This window comes from Artemia franciscana, chromosome 12 (assembly GCF_032884065.1).
Source record: "Artemia franciscana chromosome 12, ASM3288406v1, whole genome shotgun sequence".
Taxonomy (NCBI): domain Eukaryota; kingdom Metazoa; phylum Arthropoda; class Branchiopoda; order Anostraca; family Artemiidae; genus Artemia; species Artemia franciscana.
The window spans coordinates 4,798,055-4,820,443 of record NC_088874.1 but is presented as its reverse complement, the minus strand read 5'-3'; the positions used below and the strand labels follow the sequence as shown (position 1 = coordinate 4,820,443).

The 22,389-nt window shown below is 34.2% G+C and overlaps 1 protein-coding gene across 6 annotated transcripts in view; it reads right to left on the bottom strand.

The window, feature by feature from the left end:
• Positions 1-2,155: 2,155 nt before the first annotated feature.
• Positions 2,156-22,389, bottom strand: part of LOC136033603 (uncharacterized MFS-type transporter C09D4.1-like) — a 48,159-nt gene continuing 27,925 nt past the window's right edge. For 2 of the 6 annotated variants that reach the window (XM_065714390.1, XM_065714389.1), the window contains 4 exons: positions 20,086-20,285; positions 15,320-15,423; positions 7,473-7,583; positions 2,158-5,891 (listed from right to left, as the gene is read on the bottom strand). In XM_065714390.1, the coding sequence (XP_065570462.1) occupies positions 5,588-5,891; positions 7,473-7,583; positions 15,320-15,423; positions 20,086-20,285 (719 nt within the window). In that variant the 3' untranslated portion in view covers positions 2,158-5,587. Of the gene's footprint in view, positions 5,892-7,472; positions 7,584-15,319; positions 15,424-20,085; positions 20,286-22,389 lie in introns of all 6 variants that reach the window. The other 4 variants (XM_065714387.1, XM_065714388.1, XM_065714391.1 and 1 more) reach the window with 3 other exon arrangements.

Below are 22,389 nucleotides of genomic sequence, written 5' to 3'. Positions count from 1 at the left end.
AAACCTGAGGTTCAACTAATGTCAAAAGAAACATGCCATTATGTCATGGATGGTGGTTGGCTACTTCATCGGTACGATGGGGAACTTTATTCCCATACGGAGTTAGGTAGCTTCTTCCTATGTAGCTTATGTATAGAAACATTTCTCATTAGCTGATGTCCTTTTGACGGCTATGCAAGTGCTCCAACCATCAAAGATCACACCCATCCCAAGCAAACAAAAGAAAACACATGCCCTGTCGTAAGTTTCACTTCTGCCACTTGGCTTGCTCGTAAGAAAGAAGACTTTCTTTCGAACTCATACAATAAGTCGAATATCATAAAGCTGGTAGCTGGGATATTTCTGGAACTCGTGTGTCAAGTACAAGAAACTGAAGATAATACAGACGTTTAATGGCAAAACCCGTTTCAGCCGAGAAGGGAGAAACCCATTTGATTAGAAATTATACCAACTTGTTGGTCTTGCTGATATACTATGCAAAACCCGAGCGAGCCCTTTTTTGTTTCCAGACTGGAGCTTCTGCTGTCTCTCTAAATTGACACATCTTATTGGAAGATAAAGCTACCCTAAGAGGCTACGAGGTTTCTGATGTTCGTCATCGGCTTTTCAGTATATGAAAATACTTTGCAATCGCACGTGTTAATGAACTTTCCATGCGGAACACTACAGCTGACACCAAGTTTTTGAAGCCATTCACATGTTTGACTGCTATTCAGCGAACAAGGAAGAACCGATTGTGGCAGGCGACAAGGCTCTTCTACGCTCGTACAGAGGGATATCTGACAAATCCTTAATTGTACTCCGACACCTTCTGTTTATATAAAAAATAATCAGTGAGGTTAGCTTTGTTCACCCCAAACACTTACTGCCCACGTCTGCTACAGCACTACCTGCGTGTTTATTTTCAAATAATGACATGGCTGCGCTCAGCAACAACTTTAGTACCTGAAGACCGGGACTGGAAACTGTTGTTGAACAGTTATATACCCATTATGACTAATACACCTCCTGCTCCTAAAAAGCTTCTGAAACTGAATCACTCCAACTGTAAAGGTGACGGTGGTAGTCTTTGATGCACTTTTAAAAGATTGACTTTTTCTGCGCCACCGCTTGTAGCCATTACCATGGAATAAGCTGCCTCAACGTATCCTGGGACCGTTATTATCTTGATAAACAATGGGATTAAGACACGTTTTGTGTTTTATTCAATAGCTTTTCAGTTAAAACGATTGTGATTCTTTCAAAATCATAGTAATAGAAAACGAATTTGTTAAATTGAAGAGCCCCTATTTGCTCTTTTTTGCTTTAGTCTTAGTTGTTTTAGTGCATCAGACACTCACACTGTAGTTGGGGTGCAGGGGGGGAGGCATTCCCCTTGATATGTCTTGTAAAAACTTTCTAAACAAGTAAAAACAAAGTAAAAACAAAGTGAAAACATTTTAAATGTATTTTGTTCTGCAAATTATGTTCTGGTCTTGGGAAGGCATGGTTTTGTCAGCCCTACTCATGTTAATTTTTGCTCGTTTTGAATTTGACTCGGTTTTTAGTGTGTGATTTTAAATAAACGAAATACGATTAAAATGCTTTAATTTTTTTAGCTCTAATAAATAAAAAACTTTAAGGAATATATATCAGCATAGAAAACTTAAAGAGGTATAGAACGGACCTTGAAAAAAAGAAGGAATCCATTACGTGGACTATTTCAAAGAGTAGATGGTTCCCAAATGGGGTATGAAGGGTATGAATGGTTCCCAAATGGGGATTATAAAGAAGGATTTCAATGAAATTGAGATAGAGTTAAATTGGGATTAAAAAAATGAAATACAATAGAATGAATTTGAGACTGTAGGAGAACATAATGAGTGAAGGTTTAAATTGATTGTTGGATGCCGGAGGATGGGGAGTGTGTGCAGTTGTATCGGCCTCTGTCGGCTTTGTTCTGCTGAGATGTTAGCAGTAGCAGTAGTAGTAGTAAAACCGGTAGATCTTCCTTGGCTGCCACATGTATAAGCAGTTTTTGAAGGAAGGTGCGCAAATGAGCTGCAATTATAAACAATACAACAAGGGTCAAATTATGGTAAATTTATTTGTAGAATTCGCAAATTTTTTGCAAAAAAAAAAACGCAACTGATTCTGCATCGCTTTTTCCAAAAAGTAAATAAATTATCACAAGTTATAAAACAGAGTTTCAAAATCAGTTCTTAGCTACTATTTCCTCTTTGAATCACTTAAAACTTTGCATCTTTTCTTTTTTAGGTAATAACTAATATCATTATTTTACAAAAATATCGCTGTCTTATCTACGGAAAGCTCACCGATTCCCCGGTTGCTCAAACCGCATTATATCACAACTGTCGATAAAATCAAAATTGAGCACAACTACAATGTGCGCAATTTATTCAACTTTCAAGCTTAAATCTGGGACTGGCCAATGAGAGTCAAGATTTAATACATATTTTTGAAAATAGAAAAGATGGCCAATGACAATTGAGACTTCCGGCTTTTTTTTTTTAAATAGAAAAGATGGCCGATGACGAGTCATGATTGTCCTGTACTGGCACAGTAGGTTTGACCATAGCCTAGTAACCTGGGACCCAGAAGTCGAACCGTAATGCAGCAACAAGCTAAAGGGCTGAAGCAGGGATCTTAGTAGTTAAGAAGCATCGTTAATCTGATTACTAAGAGTAAAGACTTAAAGCATGCTTTCAAAAAGAATGCCAATCAGGGTCAATGTTTAAGTCATTTTTTGGGAAAGATGGTCAGTGAGAGTCAAGATTCATGGCACATTTTTTGAAAATAGAAAAGATGGAAGCTTAGAATAGCAGTCTTTCTATCTGTAATATGGGTCTAGCAAGTGATAAGAAATGCATGGTATTAGGAGACAATAATTGAAGAAATGGCTTCATAGTCAAGACAGGAAGTTTTGAATCTCCTTTTTATATCCCTTCAGCCACGTGGAGCTATGGGGGCTGGGGGCAAGTCATCCTGTGCTTTTACTCACAAAAGGTAGTATTTGGGAACAAATTAGTATAGATAGTATCGGTTTAAAGTTCTTCTATTCAATATCTTGACATTTCAATTTCTCACTTCTGTAGTACATGTGTGACGTTAAACCTAAATATAGGTACAAGTCAATCATAAATATCGGCTTTGGTGTCGATAACTATGGTGTGGCTTGCGCACTAGTCTTGCATTAGACCTCTGCAAAAATTTTATTGCCAAATTTAAAATCATGTTATAAAAATCTTAAATTCAGATATTTGAAATTGCAAATTTTTTTTTAACCTTTTTATTCAACAGTAATTCTGATATAAAATGGGTTCAAATGTCAACAAAAAGATTTTTTATTTCAAAAATAAAAAGTACCAAACACTGACTATATTTTGATTTATTAAATAGAAACAAAAACAAATTCTTTCAATACGATTTGATTTCAATGCATCAAATTTAAAATAAGACAGAAAATTTATACCTAAAATGATCTTTAATAAATAATTTATCAGTTATAGTTTGAATGGAAATAGGTTCAAAATTCAATAAAATGACATTCTCCTTTAAAAGCTAAACAATCTAAAATAAGTTGACCAATCATCAAATAGAACTGAAAAAAATCTTTTAACAAAATTTAGTTTTAATGTGTCCATTTTCGGATGTAAAATAAGATTTGAAATTTCAATCTAACACGATGTATAATTTTGAAATTCAAAATTGACTATTAATCTTTCTGATTATTCTAATCTTGATCATTTTAATTATTGATTTTTAGTCACATGCTTATTTTTATATCACTCAATACTATGTTTTAATTTATTTTTTTTATGTCTATCCCTTATGCATAAAATATTGAAAATGACGCTTGTAGCTGAATTTTAATTATTAAAAAAAAAAAAAAAACAGAAAACAGACGAGTGGAGGTCGATAAACACCAAAAAATACACCTCTGCTGATTTAAAGGTATGGAGATAGGTTTTTTGATAATAAAGGGAATCAGGTTTTCAGGGAATGAGAAAATAAGAGGAAAATCCGGTCAAGGCCGTATTCAGGAGGTTTAACCTCCCCCCCCCCCCAACAAAAAAAAGAAAATGTATATTCGAGTCGTAAAAATGTAACAAAAATGAGTATAAACAAATTTTTTTTACGTTTTTTGAATTTTTTACCCCTTGTTCCCCCCAAAAATACCTCTTGTATGACCCACCCCCCTTGAATGCGGTTTAAAGAAAAGCACAAAAGTTCTTATTTTGGAAACTGATTTAGTATATCAATAAAATTAGAATTATGCAAAGCAAAAAATCGTGATAATTTTCTCACGGTGACCTTGGAGATAGCAGGAAAAGATAGAGACCGGCCCATTACTTCCAATTCCATTCCCCGTCTATCCATTGGCTGTCCTGGCCAGGGTCTGACCATGAGGCAGGGTATTTTATGGAATATATTGTCGAAAAAGAATGGATTGAAGCTAGCAATCACTGCCAAAATCAGGCGTGGGAGGTCAAATCCCAGGATATCTGAAGTTCAAGCTGTGGCACACGAAAAGATCCTTTGAGGAGCGTTTCGAGCTGAGAAAAAAGAATTTTTCTTTTTAGTACCGGCTCTGAGGGTCAACTGCAGCTTGCCATGGACGGCCGCCAAGTTTTGAGCGACTCTCCCCTCCAGTTTTGAATGTCCCAAGCTTACCTGAAGCTGGTGAATGGGCATCTTGAGACGGGGAAAACAAAGGTATATATCTTGACTTTACCAAGTAGGCTCTCAAAAGAAAAAGATGCACAGGTATTACCTCAAATTACCACGCCCAAGGAGGTACCAATAGCCCAGTGGCTATTTCGGCAAGGAGGCATGGGCCTTTGTGGCCTGAGCTCTTACTTAGTTCTGTGAATCTGATCGAAATATTAATATTACATTATTTATTGATTAGTTCCTTGTTCTTTCTGTTTTTGGATTCGTCTTCAATGGATTCTAAGCATTTTGTTAGTAGTTTTCGTTTTGTTTTTCATTCTTTTGTATTTCAGTATTTCTACTAGACTATAATTGGGTCAGGACCACATTATTTTTAGTTACTGTTTTGGCTATAGTAACTTCAAGTTACTGTAAATGTTTGTATACATTATATCTTTTTTATTTTGTTTCGTGATTCTCTTACTTTACGGGCCATGAAACCTTTGTGGGATCTGTGACTGTACTGTAGATTCGCTATCGTTTTCTTTTACTGAGATAGATAAATATCAGTTTCATACCATAGTATTAACACCCCCTCCCTTCCAGCCCTCTCCTTAAACGGCTTCCCTGCTGAAAGATGAACCATTTACACAGAAAAAACAGTTGTCTAGTTAAGAGCGGGCATCAGTTCAGAAAATGTAGGGGGGGGGGGATATTTCCTCCGATTTTTTTAATGAAGATGAAAAAAATATTCTAAAAAATCTAGGGGGAGCAGTTTTATTCGTTTTTCAATTTTTTTTTTCAATGAAAATGCCAAAGAAAAGGTAGTTTTCAAAATCTAGGGAAGTAGAGGCAAAAAAACCTACCTCCTCCACTCACCCAATTGACACGCCAACTAGTTAAACAGCTTGATAATTCCTAGCTAAGACATATGTTATACTATCTTCTCTGTTACAGTCTCTACTGCAGTAGTTTGTATGGTCTGTGCAGCCTGTCGCCGCAAGTCAGACCTAATTAAAAATGTTAGAGCAGAACCTACAAGTAAAAGACCACATAGAACAAAATTTGATACTAAGTCACTAACTGAAGTGAGTAAATAGCCAGCCAAAAGAGTGAGAAGAATGCCAAAAACTTGAGCTGATGCATTGAGCAGTCCAGACGAGGTACCTTCTGGCTCAGGGTAGGTTAGCTCGGCTGCAAATTCAAAGCCAACTGGGAGATAGCCAGTCATGAAAAATCTGAAAATAAACTAGGCCGTGATCCTAAGCTTTTCAAATCCTAAAATTAGTTAAAAAAAAACGAAAAAACAGCTTCAAATTTGAAAGAATATCCTTCTCTTTGAAAGTTACTAAAAAGTAAAGTACCATGGACTAAATAGCAAAAAAATAAAGGAGTATTTCGAAGAGGTGAAGAAAAACATTTTCCTGAGATTTCCGAAATGAGAATTGACACATTTGACAATTTGTCTAAATTTTCAAACTATCAAAAAAAGAAATGAAAGAACAAAAGAAATGCATTAGAGCCCATAAAAACAAGAGAACAAAGTTAAATTTTGAAAAGATTAAGAATGTGTTTCGGTTTCTCGGAGATAAGAGCTTTACTTAATTATTTGTTTTTTAAGGGAGTTGGCAAAAAATATAAAAATAAAATCATAATTTTTTTTTATTAAAATTCCAAATAAAATGTCTTTTGGCTGTATATTGGCTTTCTGGAGAGAAGGGTGGTTCACACAATCATATTTTCGATTTCTTCATTATATATATAAGTAAGAGCTGAGACATAAATGGGAATAAACTTGATAAATTGCAAAATGAAAAAAAGAATCAGTATTTTTGAATTGTTACCAAAGAGTTGCGGTAACTCCTGAGCATATCTATTGAGCATTTCTGAAAAATGATTTTTCAGATTTTAAACACCAGGAAAAGTTGCATAGCTTCACTTCAGTAACCAGCAGCTATGCAAGGACATCCTTGGAATTTCTTAATTAAAGTCCGGGGCTTGGAGGAGGGGGTCCAATCCATTCATACCAGCGGACAATAGACAAATAAAAGGAGATGGAACTCAAGCAACTTCTGTTTAAGGAGGTTTCCCCTACCCTATCCCGTTTAATAGGAAAACAAGAGCTATGGCTTTGGTCTAGGATTAAGTTGCTTCAGCTGACGAAAAACTAATCAGACTGACTTTAGGGGGCACAAAAAAGAGCTTTGAAAGTCATACCTGGTCACAAATAGAGAACATACGATGATGCACTGAAAAAACACAACTTGAATTCACGAGATTGTCGTAGACGTGAGTTGACATATCGATTAGGACTAAGCTGTTGCAACTCTCTAGCTCATCGTGGTTTATTTCCTTCTTACAGATATTAACCTCCTTTCAGAGCCCTCCTACTGAAGAACCCAACATGTACCGAGAGATAAATTAAATCACTTGATGCTTATTTCAATCTATTTATACAATAACACCTTAGGAAGTATTTGCTATTGGATGTAGTTTGTTTCATGAATTTGCTTCAGACAAATGATAGAGTGTTATAGTACTGATTTAAGAGCATCTCATCCGTTTAGTTGGCACATCATGCCGGGTATCTTAGACTTAAAGTGACTTCCAAAAAGGTCCGACATATTTCTTTTTGATGATTTTACTGATACCATTAGCCATAAGAGGTGCTGAAGTAAAATGTTTTACTTTGAACATTACGACATAACAAAATTTCTTAACTTCTCTAAAACTGTACCAAGGAAAATACGGAAAAGTATAACATACAGGAGAAGAGAGACAGAAAATTCAAAAGAATGGTAAAATTAATGAGGACTCACCCTAATAATCCTGAAGTGAGAAAAACTACTTCTATATGTCCAGCTCCTATAGTTAGAGTAAATGCTAGAAGCCCAAGAAATGACAGTGCATAGATGGCGATAGTTGTTTCTCTGAAATAATTACGGGAAGTGATTAAATTCTACTTTACAGATAGCGGTTGGGCAAGAATTAACTTCAGCTTTCTATTTATTATAATTTTTTTCTTACTTCCACTAAAAATTGATACAAAGGCTTTTAGAAAGAGCTAATGATTAACTATCAACACATAGAGTTAAGTAGCCTATAAAACTTTTTGAAACCTAATAAAACCGAATACCCAGAATTCTCATCAAATCCCCCTACCGAAAGTTCACCTCTCCCCTCCTCCCTTCTTCATCTTCTTTCACCAAACACGGTCTCGGGTGGTATATATCCTTCTGAACTGCGTCTCCCCTCAAGAATTCTTGAAAGCTTTAACTTGAATCCCAGGGCTGTTCTCAGGATATAGCGGATATACAATTTGATCAGCTTAAAATACATAATTTTTTTTTTATTTACAAGCCTTTACTTCACCTTAAGTATACTATAGGCCCCGTTGGGGCTTACAATGCAAACGCGATTAGATAGATCGGAGAAAAAACATTTTTGGCCCTCACCTATGCCCCGTCCCTTTCCCCTGGCGTCCAATTGACTCTCCTGACATTCCTGAAAATTTCAAATTGATACCTCTCACCGCTTCCAAGATATCACACATGCTCTGTTTTGATAGCTTGGTATGACAGAGTGTCATTTGGTTTGGCTCACTACGTAGATATCAATAGATTCCGGTCCCAATAGGGACAAAAACTTTTGGGCAGATTTGAAACAAAACAAGTTTAGCCCTTTCTAACCCTCCTCTGAGCTAAAAATCAAGATCCATATCCCCCGCAAAAAAATATCCATGAGAGTTTCAAATTGATCTCCCAAGCCGTTCGAAAGATATTAGATACAGGCTATTTTGGTAACCAGGCAACATGTAGTGTCTTTTGATTTACCTTGCTACTTGACCATAAATATACTCTATGTCCCATAGCAGTAAAGTGCAAAAAAGCTAAACATACTTAGCCTTCCAACCAATGCAAAATGTGAATCTCCACTGCTCATCCACCTTCCTTGTCCAACACTACCTGGAAGTTTCAGCTCCATATCCAGAGCCGTTCCCAAGATATTGCAAGTACTGTATTTCAAAAATTTGGATTCACATAGTCTCTTTTGATTTAGCTCTAATATATTACCCAAATCATAATTCAGCGTGCTCTTGCCCTTCTCCTCAACACTTCTTGTAACTCTTAAGTCAGTCCCTCAGGCCATTCTAAATATACTGCAGATATGGCTTTTTAGTGACCTGAATCCATCCATCGTTATTTGATTTACCTCTACCCCTCCCCCAAATAAAAACTTGAGATCCACTTAACCCCCTTCCCAGCATTCCCTGAAGGTTTTAGAGCGATCCCCCAGTCAATCCTTAACTATTGCAAATAATATGAGGATACGGCTGAGCATATGGTTTTTTATTTACTCGGGTACGTATTCTAGGTAATGCCATTGGGAAACTTTGTGAATCTTTGTCCAGCGACCGATTCCGAAGAGCTGCTAACTGATCAGCCAATAAATAACAAATAAAGTCGTCTTTGTACTAAAATCTATTTGCTAACAGTAGACATTTTATATAGTTCAGGGCCATTGCACCTGGGGGTATGAACATCGAAATTTTGTTTCCACTTATGCAACAGGCCCAGGGAGCAAAATTCTTTGGCCATTCTCTGGTCCTTTGTAAGGCACCGTCATGGGGGAACCAATATTTATTCTATTATCCCTTCGGCACTGGGGTCCTCTTAGTCCAAGGACTTAAGTATAGAATTTTTAGCTGATCGCGAAAAGCGTTTCGTTTTAGGGTTCGAATTTTTGGGAGGCAGGGGCCTTACCCCAAGTCAGTTTTTTGTATGTTATGCCTTCTTGGCCCGAAAAATGTTGTAATTCCCAACCTGATCCAAAACGAGCAGCTTTCTGATCCACTTCTGGGTCCCTAGCCCCCTCCCAAACCTCTCAAAATAAAAATGTGTAATTCTTTTTTTACCAAGAGCATACTCCCTGAAAATTTTAAGCCAATTAAACACCCAAAATGAAATAAACCACCGATTATATTAATCGGTGATTAATCGAGATTAATTTATATTAATCGACCGTTATTATATTTCTTATAACAAATATATTGTATTCTTACATAATATTGTATATTATTTTGTACCCCATTAAATAATATTATAATATCAGTTGAGTATTTACGGAATTTGATTTTTAGATGAATTAACGGGACACAACAATTTGTTTTTTAAAGGGGAGCACAATAAATTTTTTAAAGGGGGGGGGGGGGGTACAAAAAGGTTGGAAACCACTGGGTTGAGGTAAAATTGGTGTTGATAAATTAGTGTATTGATAAGTGTCTGACCTCAGTTTCTGAACACTATTGCCAGTTTTCACACTTATAAGTTACCCTTGCTCTTTAAATAAAAAGGTTAACTATCTATGAAAAAAAAGATGAGCTTTCTACAAAGAAAGAGGCTGTTTAAAGGCTAAAGTTTCCATATAAAAAGGTTGGGTAAATATAAAATTGGTGCTATCAGTAAATACGTGAGCACAGGCGTGAAAAAAGTCAAGCCAAAAAGCCTATAAATCAAACATAGGAAAGTATATACTTACAATTTACCTCTCTGCGAAATAAAAAATAAATTATTAGATCGAGTGAAAATTTATTAAATTTATTAAAATTTATTAAAATTTATTTAAAAAAAATTCAGTAAGGTGCAAATCATGTACTGGATTTGAGAAGGCATCGGGGTTGTTAGTCCTACTCATGTCAATTTTTGCTCGTTTTGAGTTTGACTCGGTTATTTATTATAATTCCTGTTTGTTTTGGTTTCATTTATTTATTGATGATGATTTGTGGTAGTTTTACGGTTGGAAGAATATTTAAATTTATTTCTACTTAATTTTGGCTTAACGGAGCTCTTTACTTTTCTTAGAAAAACTCTTTCTGTGGAAAAAGTTTCTTAAATTAATTTCTGCTCGTTTTCAATCGACGTAGTCTTTTCTATGGAAAACATTTTTTTTTATTTCTTTTCGTTTTTTCTATAAGAATCTATATTTTGTCTTATTATTTGTCTATTGGAGAAACTTTTCCAACAATTTCTAATCTGGACACACAAGGGATGAGCCCTTGTGTTGGGTTGTTGCCTCGTGAATTATTTGTCTTTATTGTCTTTATTTTTTGGTAAATGACGACTTATACTTATTGACGACATGACTGCCTGTCCATGGATTATTCTTTATGGTTGATTTTGTATGGCTATGCTGTTTGACCTATGTGATTGTATGGATGGGTAGGGTTAAGGCCTCATTCAAGTGCTGATCTATATTAATCACTAATGTAAGAAAACAGTCTTCCTTTTCTCCTTCTGTCCCCCCCCTTTTTTTTTTTTTTTTTTTTTTTTTTTTTTTTTTTTTTTTTTTTTTTTTTTTTTTTTTGATGTGTTTGTGCTGCTGCATTGGTGATTTCTCTTTTCATTATAAAAACGAGACTGATGTGATTCATCGTCAAAGTGTCAGGTGCACTCTGCCGCCACGCTTTGACGTTTTTTGACGCTATTCTGTGTCACAGAAAAGGGATTTTAAAACCACACAGAAATTCCGTGGCCACTTATGTATCAGATGTCTCCCAACAATGGCATCTGAGAGTTCACTATCACCTCTCTCTCTTTCATTACTTTTGGCTCACCAGTTGCATTCTGTTCAGTGCTCCCATATCTCCAGATTTTCGCGTATTTACCCAGAAATCTCGCCAAAACGGAGCGGTTAAAACGTTTGGGTCTAGAATCGTCAAAGCTTTGAATCCGACAATGCACACAGTTTTAAAGAAACTTTAGTTTTAAAGCATAACATGTCAATTGCATAATTTTGGGGAATTGACATAACCAATATCCCTAGAGATATATACCGTTTTACTATGCTCAATAAAATAGCTGTCTTAAAACTTTGCCTGGATGTGTTCGGAAAATGAATGAGCATGCGAGAAGGACTGTTTGCCCTCCATTTTCTTTTTACTCATAAAAAGTTCCCTAGAACTTATAATTTTTTGACTCGAATTAACTCCTTAACAAGTTTCAATGATATTTCTAGCTATTATAGAGTGATGAGTTACAGTAAGTGTAGTGGTAGCATTAATAGTATATACATAGTGCCTTCTGGCTAGTTCAAATTCCCCAAAACTTACCCTTAAAGGTCTAACTTAATAATGTAAGTCATTCTTGAGATATTTTTTCTGCTACCTTTTTGAAAATCTACGAGCTCATATTCTTTTTGATTTAGTTCAACATCCACCCAAATATTCCTTAAAAGCTTCGCCTTAACAATCTTAGCTTGTATAGTGGCAATAGTTGTAGAAGCATTAATAGCAGTATGCGCACAGTATCCTCGGCTTCTTCATCATCTCTTCAACACACGCTGAAAATTTAGCTTAATACCATCAACCGTACCTTAAGCTTTTCTGATTTGTCCTCTTGACAACCTGTGTGGGTATAGTGTGTTTTGATTTAGTTCCATACAGTTTCAATACATTCCAAATTTTTCGCCCTAATACCCTTAGTTTTAATGGCAGTAGTGGTAGTAGTAGTTGCAGCAGAATTAATAGTAGTAGCCTTAAATTTAGTGGCAGTAGTAGTAGTATAAGTGGCAATAATAGTAGCAGTAACAGTAGTATGAATAGAAATAGTAGCATTAGGATGCAAACATTTTCTTTTGATTAGTTCAACATCCCCCACAACAAGCTATGATAGGTTCAACTTAACACACCAAACTGCTCCTAAGATATTGCTGTTACGCCCTTGTGACAGCCTACATACAGATTGCGTATTATAATTCAGTTGACCTTCCCTCCTCAAAATTTCTTGGAAATTTCACCTTCATACCACTAGGCATAGTTGTAACAGTAGTCACAGCAGTAGTATTGGTGTTGCTAGTAGTAGTATTAATTGTAAAACCAGTAGTCCTAGCAGCCCCAGTACTATTAAAAGAAGAAGAACCATTTATAAATTTTGAAAGTGCATCAAGGAATCTCCATTCATTCCCTATGGAGCCAAAAAAAGGGAGCCTTTGTTTCCAGTAAAACATATGATTTTACCATACTTAAATTGAATGTTGCGTTTCTCGAGAAACGAAAATAAAAAGTGCTCCTTTTGTTTGGAAGCAGTGGGTGATGGTTTAGACCACGAGTTCGTCCAATGTAAAGAAAATAAAGGAATTTTTCAGTTCCTTCTGAATTTGAGTTAAAGGAACGGAATTAAAGTTCAAAGTGATGGAGAAAAAAAGTAGCTGGTGAAATTTGATATAAACTTGGAGTTAGAGGAAAAAACAATTCTCTGTGTTATATTATTGGAAACTGTGCCACACGGAATGTGCCATTCCGTGTGGAGTAGAAGAGGAAGAAAGAAAATAGTGAGTTTTGAATATTTTAAGAGTGGAATTGAAAGGAAAATTGTATTATTAAATTCAAGTAATGAGTGGAGAAAATATTTTTGTAATTTTGAATTATAAATGTAAATATGTGTGTGGTAAAAAGGAGTAAGAAAGAGAGTTTGAGTTTCTGAGTGGAGTGTGTGTATGAGTGAGAACAGAGTTGTGAGTTAGGCAAATAGAAATTAGATTAAATATATATTTTTTTTACATAGCAGCCGAAAATCCAGAACGAGAAAATTGAAAGAAAAGGAAAAAAAAAATGAAAATTAAATTCTGGGCAATGTCGTCATTTCAGCTTATTTGATTCGTATATAATAGTGTCTTTATGCAATGTAAAAATAAGCTGAAATGATACTGTAACGATTTTTTGGAATGTTTTTTGGATGGTGGAGGAATATTTTTGTTGTTTTTTTGTTTTTGGTTTGATTGTTTTAGTGGCATCTTTGTAGAATTGGAATTGAAAGTTTGTTTTTTATGGTGAAATGTGGTAGCAGTAAGCGGGGACTTCCTGTAGCAGAAGGACGTCCTATCTGCGGGAGAGCATTTTTTTTAATGTAGTTTAGAGGTAGCAGCAAATTAATGCGAAGACCTGTCTTCGGCTGCTATTTTTAAGTAATTTAAAGTGTAAGCAGCATTTACTTTTTGTAAGTGTTTAAATAGTTTTTTTTTTGTATTTGGAATTATTGGTGCCACACAGAGGAGAGGAGGTGAGATTAAAAGAAAAGGGAGGTGGGATTGGAATTAAAAGATTTAAGAAGGAAAGTTAATATAATTTACGGAAATGTGTCTTATAATTAATACAATTTTTCTGCTGAAATACTATAAGAATTTTGAAATTCAGGAAAATGAATACCCATTTAAATAAAATTTGTTTACTCTAATTCGGATTAGGATTGCCACAAGAAGGAAGGCCAGGAAGGCCACAACAAAGGGCCCTAACCATTAGAACCCCATGTCCTGTTTAAAAACCCGCTTGTTTTATCGTTTTGCTGTTCTAAAAACTCGTTTATTACATGTTAGAAACTTATGACAAAAAGATAGTCTAGAGCTTGGAGTTCCATCACCAATCGATGCGACTTTCTTATGTTCTTTTCAAATGTAGATCCACAAAAAGCACGTTGATAAGAGCAAGAGCTTTGAATTAAGCTCTTTCTACGATGCTGTAGTCACGTACTAATTCGATTAGCCTCAAGTGGGAGGGAGGATAGGGTTTCTGCTTTTTGGGATCCCCTCGCCCCCTTGAATTTCTGCCCCCTTGAATTTTTTCATCTTCCACTAGATTTAGAAAATGTCTTTTCTAAATTTGTCGTTCCCCTTAGTTACTGAAATACATATTTTACCCCCATCCTCCCACATAATTTTTTCTGAACTGATGCCACTAGTCTAGCCTATTCCATCCACTAGAACTATCTTAGTTCTGTTTAGTCAGCAGATGAAACTTATGAAACTTACTAAGAGGGCTCGGAGAGGAAGTATACAAGATGAGGGATTGCAAAGCTTAGATTTAGGGTTCTCGATAATGAAGATTATGATGCCAACCTTGCCATGCATCTCAACCTTTCCATTTAAGAAATGGTGCCCAAAGTGCCATTTTTATAATGGTGCCATGGTGCCATATGGTGCCATATAACGGTGCCAAGTGGCATACAGCATATTATGGTGGCGTTATTAAATCGAATTTATAAATAGCACAACGTAATAAAAAATACCTTTCAAATTAACCCTTAAATGGTTTTCTAAGATGTCCTAGTGCTCCACAAGCAGTGAAGAAGAAAATAAAAAGACAAGGGACACATGATGGCTTTCCATTCAAAAAAGTGACTTTCCTTGTTATTCAAGATTAATTATTTAATGATCAATAGCAAGGATTTTTTTTTCCGAATTGGTCATTATTTTAATATCCTTGTGACTCTATAAAGTTTAATTGCCAAGGAAATTAAAACTGAAACGTTTTTTTAATTGAAATTTTAAATTGAATTTTAAATGGAAAATTTAAAATTGAAGATTTTAAGGCAGTGTACCGGGTTTTTCGACAGTAGTAATTCCAACGGTATTCTTTATTTTTCGGGCCAAAGCCATTTTTCAGGGGCTTCAGTCTCTTTTTTGAAATGCATATGATTTCGTTTTTGCAGTAAATTTTACTATTAATATTAATTGAAATAATAGTCCTTGTTCCTAAATCAGCTACAAATGGCTATTTTTTCTCAAATGACAATTTTTTTTCAAAACATATTTTCAAAGTTTTGGTTACTATAGGGAATGGTTTGCCCTTACTAGGTTGTATCTATCATTGCAGCCATGTCGAAAGGGTACTTACTTGAATTTATGAGTTTTATCAAGGATTATTCCACCAACGACAGAGCCTAATACACCACTAACCACCATTGTCAGTCCAATCAAGCCGGCTTGTTCCGAAGAGTTCTGTAAAAAGGAAAAGAATGTAGTATCTCCCTTCTAAAATTTAACTCATCACTATTAAGTACAAAAGAACACAAGAGAAAATATTGGCTTTAAAAATACCCGTCAATTCGTAAATTACCTATGTTTGCTCAAATGAATAGCTAGTTGTCTAAAAAAAAGGACTAGTTTCCAGGAGGGGAAGGGCAAGTATTACCAAAAGTTTCGTTTAAACCTATTTCGTTTTTTGAATTTACCTATTCGTTTTTAGGTTCGTTTTTATCTACGTTACATTTAAGTCGCACTACTCATAGTATACTAGTTGCGAGGTATTAAAAATAATGTCTTTGATAGTAAATAAAAATCTATTAACTCGCAGTCTACTATAGTTCAATAAATATATACCTTTAGAAACTTCACGCATTGAGAAACTGAAAATTTACGATTTTCACACACTTGAAATGCCATCATATAATTTTCAATTACTTCAAAATAGGTGACAGTGTGTACCGTTCCGGATTCCTAAGACTTTCATGTCAGTGCATTGGTTAAGAGCAGATAGCGTTCGGCGCTGAGGTCATCGTACTAAAGAAAGTTGTTAAATTCTAAAATTAGTGAGACAAAACATACATCTACTGCTCTATGTAAGTGACAAAAAAAAAGTCTTAGGTATATGATAAGTTAGTACGTAATGTATACGACATCCAAATCATTTTTTATTTTCTTCTTTTTACGCATGTTTCAAATGTTTTCTTGTTTACCAATACAATTTTTCTTGTTTACCTACAATTTTTCTTGTTTACCTACCCCCAAAGTGGGGGTAGTCCCTGCTCAGTGGTGCTTAGGCTGCTATAATTTTAAATACACTCTTTTATTTTGTTACTCGCTAATTTCAATTATTATTCGTTTATACTAGGTTACACTTTTTTATTTTGTCGTTTATTTTATTATTCTTGCTAATTTACACTTTTTTCATTTTTTTATTTTGTTTTTTTTATCATAAAATCATAAGTGGTTTTCAAGCCGAAGTTTTATTTTAAATAGAAAGCCAAAAAGATGAATGGCAGATTACTAATATAAAAGTCACCGACAGGGGATCCAGGGGGGTGATGTTCCCCTCGAAAATAAGAAGGTATTTAAAAATGGATAAAAATTTGCAAAATGATAAAATTTTCCATTTAGTTCCTAGCAAACAAAATTCTTGGCAGCACTTGCCCTCCTCTCTTGGTAAAATTTCCAGAAATTTATTATCAGTATTGTTATATTAATGCAAAAATCAGAACAGCAAAGAGCATGTTTTTTCAAATTTGATTCTTTTATAATAGCTAATTTGTTTGTTTACACTTATTAAATAGAATGTAATGTTGATATGATAGATGTATTTACTTAGCTTCCGAAAATCTCTAAGCAAACGGATAAAAGTGAGAAAACCAGACATAACTAAACTTTGCCAGACAAAGATAGGGTAAATCCTCTTTTATGATCTATTTGACGTTCAGTCGATGTCGTTTTTGAAATTCGATTGTGAGTAGGGGAGGGAAGGGGCTCTAAATTGCTTTCCACGGTAAAAAAAAAATTTTGTTCATGTGATTTTCAAAAAAGAACAACCTTGAGATGCATTTCGAAGTAATTTTATAAACTGAATAAGCAAATGAGTGACCGATGGGCTAATCATTTCGACCCTAATTAATTAGCCTAATTTATTTAACACTTTAGAGGCAAATTTGATCAAGCAAACCATTTTTATCGGATCTAGGCGCTACGGCACTTGATTGATTCTTCAACTGCCATGGGGAGCAATAGGAAATCTGAATGTTTGAACTGGTTAATTGGAATCTCACAGCAATAAATATCTAAAAATCAAACAGTTCGTGGTAACGAACGGTAAGGTAAGGTAAGGAGGTAAGGAGCGACCCGGCTCAATAGTAACCAAAACTCTAAAAAATGGAATTTTGGTACCAATAGCTACATCAAAAGAATCGCATTTTAATGCTGATTTTAAATATATAAGTTTTATCAAGTTTAGTCTTACCCATCAAAAGTTACGAGCTGAGAAAATTTGCGTTATTTTAGAAAATAGGGGAAAACACCCCCTAAAAGTCATAGAATCTTAACGAAAATCAGGCGTTTTCGGGAGGATTTTTTGGTTGGAGGCAGGGGTTGAGAAGAGGGGGATATGCTGAGGGAACTTTCCATCGAGGAATTTGTCATGGGGGGAAGAAAATTTGCGTAAGATTTACTAGCATTACTTAAAAAAAACAATGAAAAAATAAATATGAAAAAGTTTTTTTTCAGCTGGAAGTAAGCAGCAGCATTAAAACTTAAAACGAACAGAAATTATTACCCATATGAGGGGCTCACCTCCTCCTAATACCTCACTCTTTAAGCTAAAGTATTTTTAGTAATTTCAACTATTTATTCTGCGGCTTTTGTGATTCAGGGGTCATTCTTAATGAATTAGGAAAAAATTTAAGCTTTAGTGTAAAGAGCGAGGTACTGACGAGGGGGCGAACCCCCTCATATATGTAATAAAAACATGAGAATACAAAAGTTCTTTACGGAAGCTAATTTATAAGTTACTTATATCTTTTACTTATAAAAAGATTCGTAAAAAATTAAAAGTTCTAGTTGCCTTTTTAATTAACCGAAAATCGGAGGGCAACTAGGCTTCCTCCCCCGCTCTTTTTTTCTCAAAATCATTCGATCAAAATTATGAGAAAGCCATTTAGCCAAAAAAAATAAATCTGCAAATTTATTTTTAATTATTCCTCTGCGGAGAGCCAAAATCAAAACATGCATTGATTCAAAAACGTTCAGAAATTTAAAAAAAAAGTTTTTTAAATGAAAGTAAGGAGCGACATTAAAACTTAAAACGAACAGAAATTACTCCGTATATGAAAGGGGCTTTTCCTTCTCAACGCCCCTCTCTTTACGCAAAAGTTTTTTACTGTTTTAAAATGTAGAGTTAAGAGAAAGAGTCAAACTTTAGCGTAAAGAGCGGGGCGTTGAGAAGGAAAAGCCCCTTTCATATACTGAGTAATTTCTGTTCGTTTTAAGTTTTAATGTCGCTCCTTACTTTCATTTAAAAAACTTTTTTTTTATTTAATACAAACGGAAAGTGCTACCGGATTACTTTCGTTTATATATCCTGCAACGATTCAATGTTGCAACATTGACGAAAATGTAACACTGTCCTAAAATCTTCAATTTTCAATTTGAAATTTCAATTAAAAAAATATTTCAATTTTAATTTTCTTGTTAATTAAATTTTATAGAGTCACAAGGATATTAAATAAAAATAACGATTAATTCGGAAAGAAATCCTTGTTGTTGGTCATTAAATAATTAATTTCGTTAAAGTCAATTACAAAACAAAACATACAGATAACAGTCTCCGCACTCAAGCACAATAGAAAACACCAGGAAATTCTCAACATTTTTCAAATCAGACAAGGTGTGCATTACTTCAACGATAGAAACAGGTCTTTTTTCCTCTCTGTTTGTTTTAAGAACCAAGGACATCAAAAAAAAAAAATATATATTCTTTCCGCTGGACCCATCTTAGGTGTATTCACTCATGGAGATTGCAATTTTCTGCGATTTCTTCTTTTTTTTTATTATATAGTTCTTTGGTCAGTATTGAATTTCCGTCAGTGTTGCCACGTTAAACCACGGAAAAAAATTAGCAAAACTAATTAGTTAAAGTTGACAACGTTTTTCGTTCGTAAAAATTCAAACATAAGGAATCTTTGCTTGTCACGGAACCTTTGATACGTCTTATGTTTGATGCCTTATGTTTTCAGATTATATTTTGCTGATTTTTCCCCACAATTTTCATTTATTGGGTACCCACTACTACCAACAACTGAATACGAGGTCATTTTCTTTGAAAACCAACTTCCCAATTATTTTTAATGTTTTAAGAATATATTGTTGTGAAAGTATCAAAATAATAGTCCAAGAAGGTCGAGAGAGGGCTCATTGGAAAGAAATTAAAAGTTCTTGTACTCTTTTTCAGTGACCAAATAGAAATGACCATTAGACAGTGTCTATCATTAACCCCCTCCGCCGCCCCGCCCCTCTCTCTCTCTCTTTTTCTTAACTTAAAGAGGTAATTTAGGCAATATTGAGCTTGCATTAGCTTACCATAGCTATAGACAGTATTGACCTTCAACGAAAAGTTGCGTTCAAAGTTGAAGGAGGAAGCCTACCCACGATTAGGTCCATTTCATCATGTAATATAATTGTGCTGATCAGGCCTGGAACTGAAACTGTTGTTTGTGTGCCTTTTTATTTTTTTCGCTCTTTAGTGTTATTTACTCAGGCTGTTTTTCATTTTTGTTACATTAATATGGCTAAGTTTTTTTTTTTTTTTTTCATTTTTAATGTAGTTGTTTGCTCTACTTGCTTTATTGTAAAAGTAAGAAATCAATTCTTACTGAGTACATATTCTTTTTCTTTTTTTCTTTTTTTTTTGTTTACCTTGAAACCTAGATCCAATTTTGTGAGCTTTAATTCATTTTTTTATTCATTTTTTTAATTCATTTTTTTAATTCATGGTATAGCAGCTATTCTCTACAAGTCCAAGTTCGAATATTTCCTTTTGCGTGAATAAAAGCGTTTCATATCAGAGAAAGTCAAAAATATATGTTGAACTTAAATAGCCTAATAAAAATAAAATCTTACCGGGAAATGAACTTCGATGAACTGACTGAGAAGAGTAGAAATGGCATAGAATACACCTGTATTTATTCCATAAGTGACTAATAGTAATAAATATGCTTTGTTTTTTAGAAGTCGCATAATCGTCTTTAGGAAACTTTCTTCTTTGGAGTTAGAATTCAACTGGGCTAAACTCGGGGGCATCAACGGTTTTTCCTTAAAAACTGTGAAAAAATAACTTCTTACATCATTATTCTATAATTAAATAAATATTTGTTCAATAAATAAGTTAGAATTATTGTTTAGTTTTGAATAGTTTTGTTTGAAGGGGATATATATTCTGATCTTAAGCTTGAGTAAAGCGATGTACTTTTCCTGCGGAGCTTACTCTCGCCAGCAATGTCATGGTCTTTGGTAGGTAAATAGATTTTTTCTGTTTTTCTTTTTCATCGAATGTTAATACGTTTATATTTTTTTTTTCTGATACTGAAACTAGGTATTGATAATTTAATTTGTTAATAGGTTTCAGAAACAAAATTAGAGATAATATAATATAGATATATAATATTATAATATATAAATAAAAATTAAATAATAAGGATATGAATAATATTGTGATATAATATTATCAAAGATGATATATATAAATATAATAATATTTAATAGGGTATAATAAAGACCTTTACTGAAAACAATAAATATTCAATTATGTAGCATACACACCAGTAATTCTGAGTTCTGAGTTCTGAATTCTTTATTTAACAATAAAATCCATAAACAAAAAATTGCTTCAAGAAAATCTCCCCCATAAGGCTCCATGGCCAGGAAAGAACAGGGGAGAAAAAAATACCAGCACACACAAAAAATATAAACAAAATCAAAAAACACAATTGAGTCGCCCACCTTAATAATCCCCAAAAAATGACAAGCTAGGCAGGGGGTAGCACATGATTTCACCAACTCAATTAAATATCCAACTCAATCCAGAGACATCAACTCCAAGGGAAACCGGAATATAAAATAAAGAGACAAAAAACAAAAAAAAATTATTTGTTAGCTAGAAAATCTCTAACATAATTTTTGAACATACCAAACGAGTGGCAGCTTTGTAATTAAAACTATATATAGCTAATATACAATCTTAGATACAGCTAGGTTTTCAGGAGGGGGATGGGATAACCCCTCTAATTCCGGCCCACTTAAAAACATAACCGTTCTCTAATTTTATTTGAAAAAATTATGTTTACAGATCTATTCAACAACAAAAGTTAGAAAAATAATATAAACTAAAAAATCTCTCAGTATTGATAGAAAAATCAGCAATTTTAATGATCAAAACGCAAAAAGAACAACCCATTTGATCACATGAACAAGGGGCAAAACCTTTGTCTTCTGCATATACTTAGGGTTTTTTTTATAACAAAGGTGAATAAACCAAAATTAAAAGTTGTTTTTGTGTGACAAAATTAACCTAAAGATTAACTGGAAGAATAAAAAAGCTCAATTCGCACGCTGTGGGATAGGAAAATCTTAAAGGGAGAATTTAAAAACACTTCCTTTAAAAATGTAAACGGCGATCTGTTATTTTTTAAAAATATTTCTGCTAAAAAGATAAAAGGCGATCTTTTTTATCTTTAATTTGGTACAAAGAGTAAAGCTCTGATTTAAAAATGTTCATTTAGAAAACGCCTGACCATGAATCAAGAAATGAAGGTTCAAGGTATAAATGTATACACGGATTATGACTAAAATTAGCAGCATGTTTTAAATTGGATAAAACGGTCTAACATTCTTATAGCCTTAAAAAATTTATTATGGTCTAGGCCTTAGACCAATCTTAAAAAAAGAAACGTAATCAGAATGCATGATACGGAGATGTCATTCATGGATGCTTCGAAAAGAGGGACAAAGAGAAGAATGCTTTATGAGATTTTCCTCTGCTCTGCCTCTCACCCTCCCTCTCTCTATCAACTCTTCGAATAACATATATTTTTAAAATAAATTTGAATTGGTTCTTAAGAACATTAGGCTCTTTGTGCGCCAGTGTTGCCAAACCGAGTATGAATTACTTTATCCCCACTTTCTAAGACACGTTACAGCGAAATTCGTTGGCATATTAAAGAAGTCTAGGTTGACTAGTTAACAAGTACGGGTTATTTTTTTCTTTTTTTTTGTTTCTACATCAAATTTAGGTAAATCGAAAACGTATTGTCCCAGGTTTCAACCGGTTCTTTTCTTTGAGGTAGGGCTAGCCCTCCTATTCCCCAATTTAACGATTTTGTGATAACCGGCAAGATTTCAACTTCCTTCGCTGGATTTTCAAAAAAA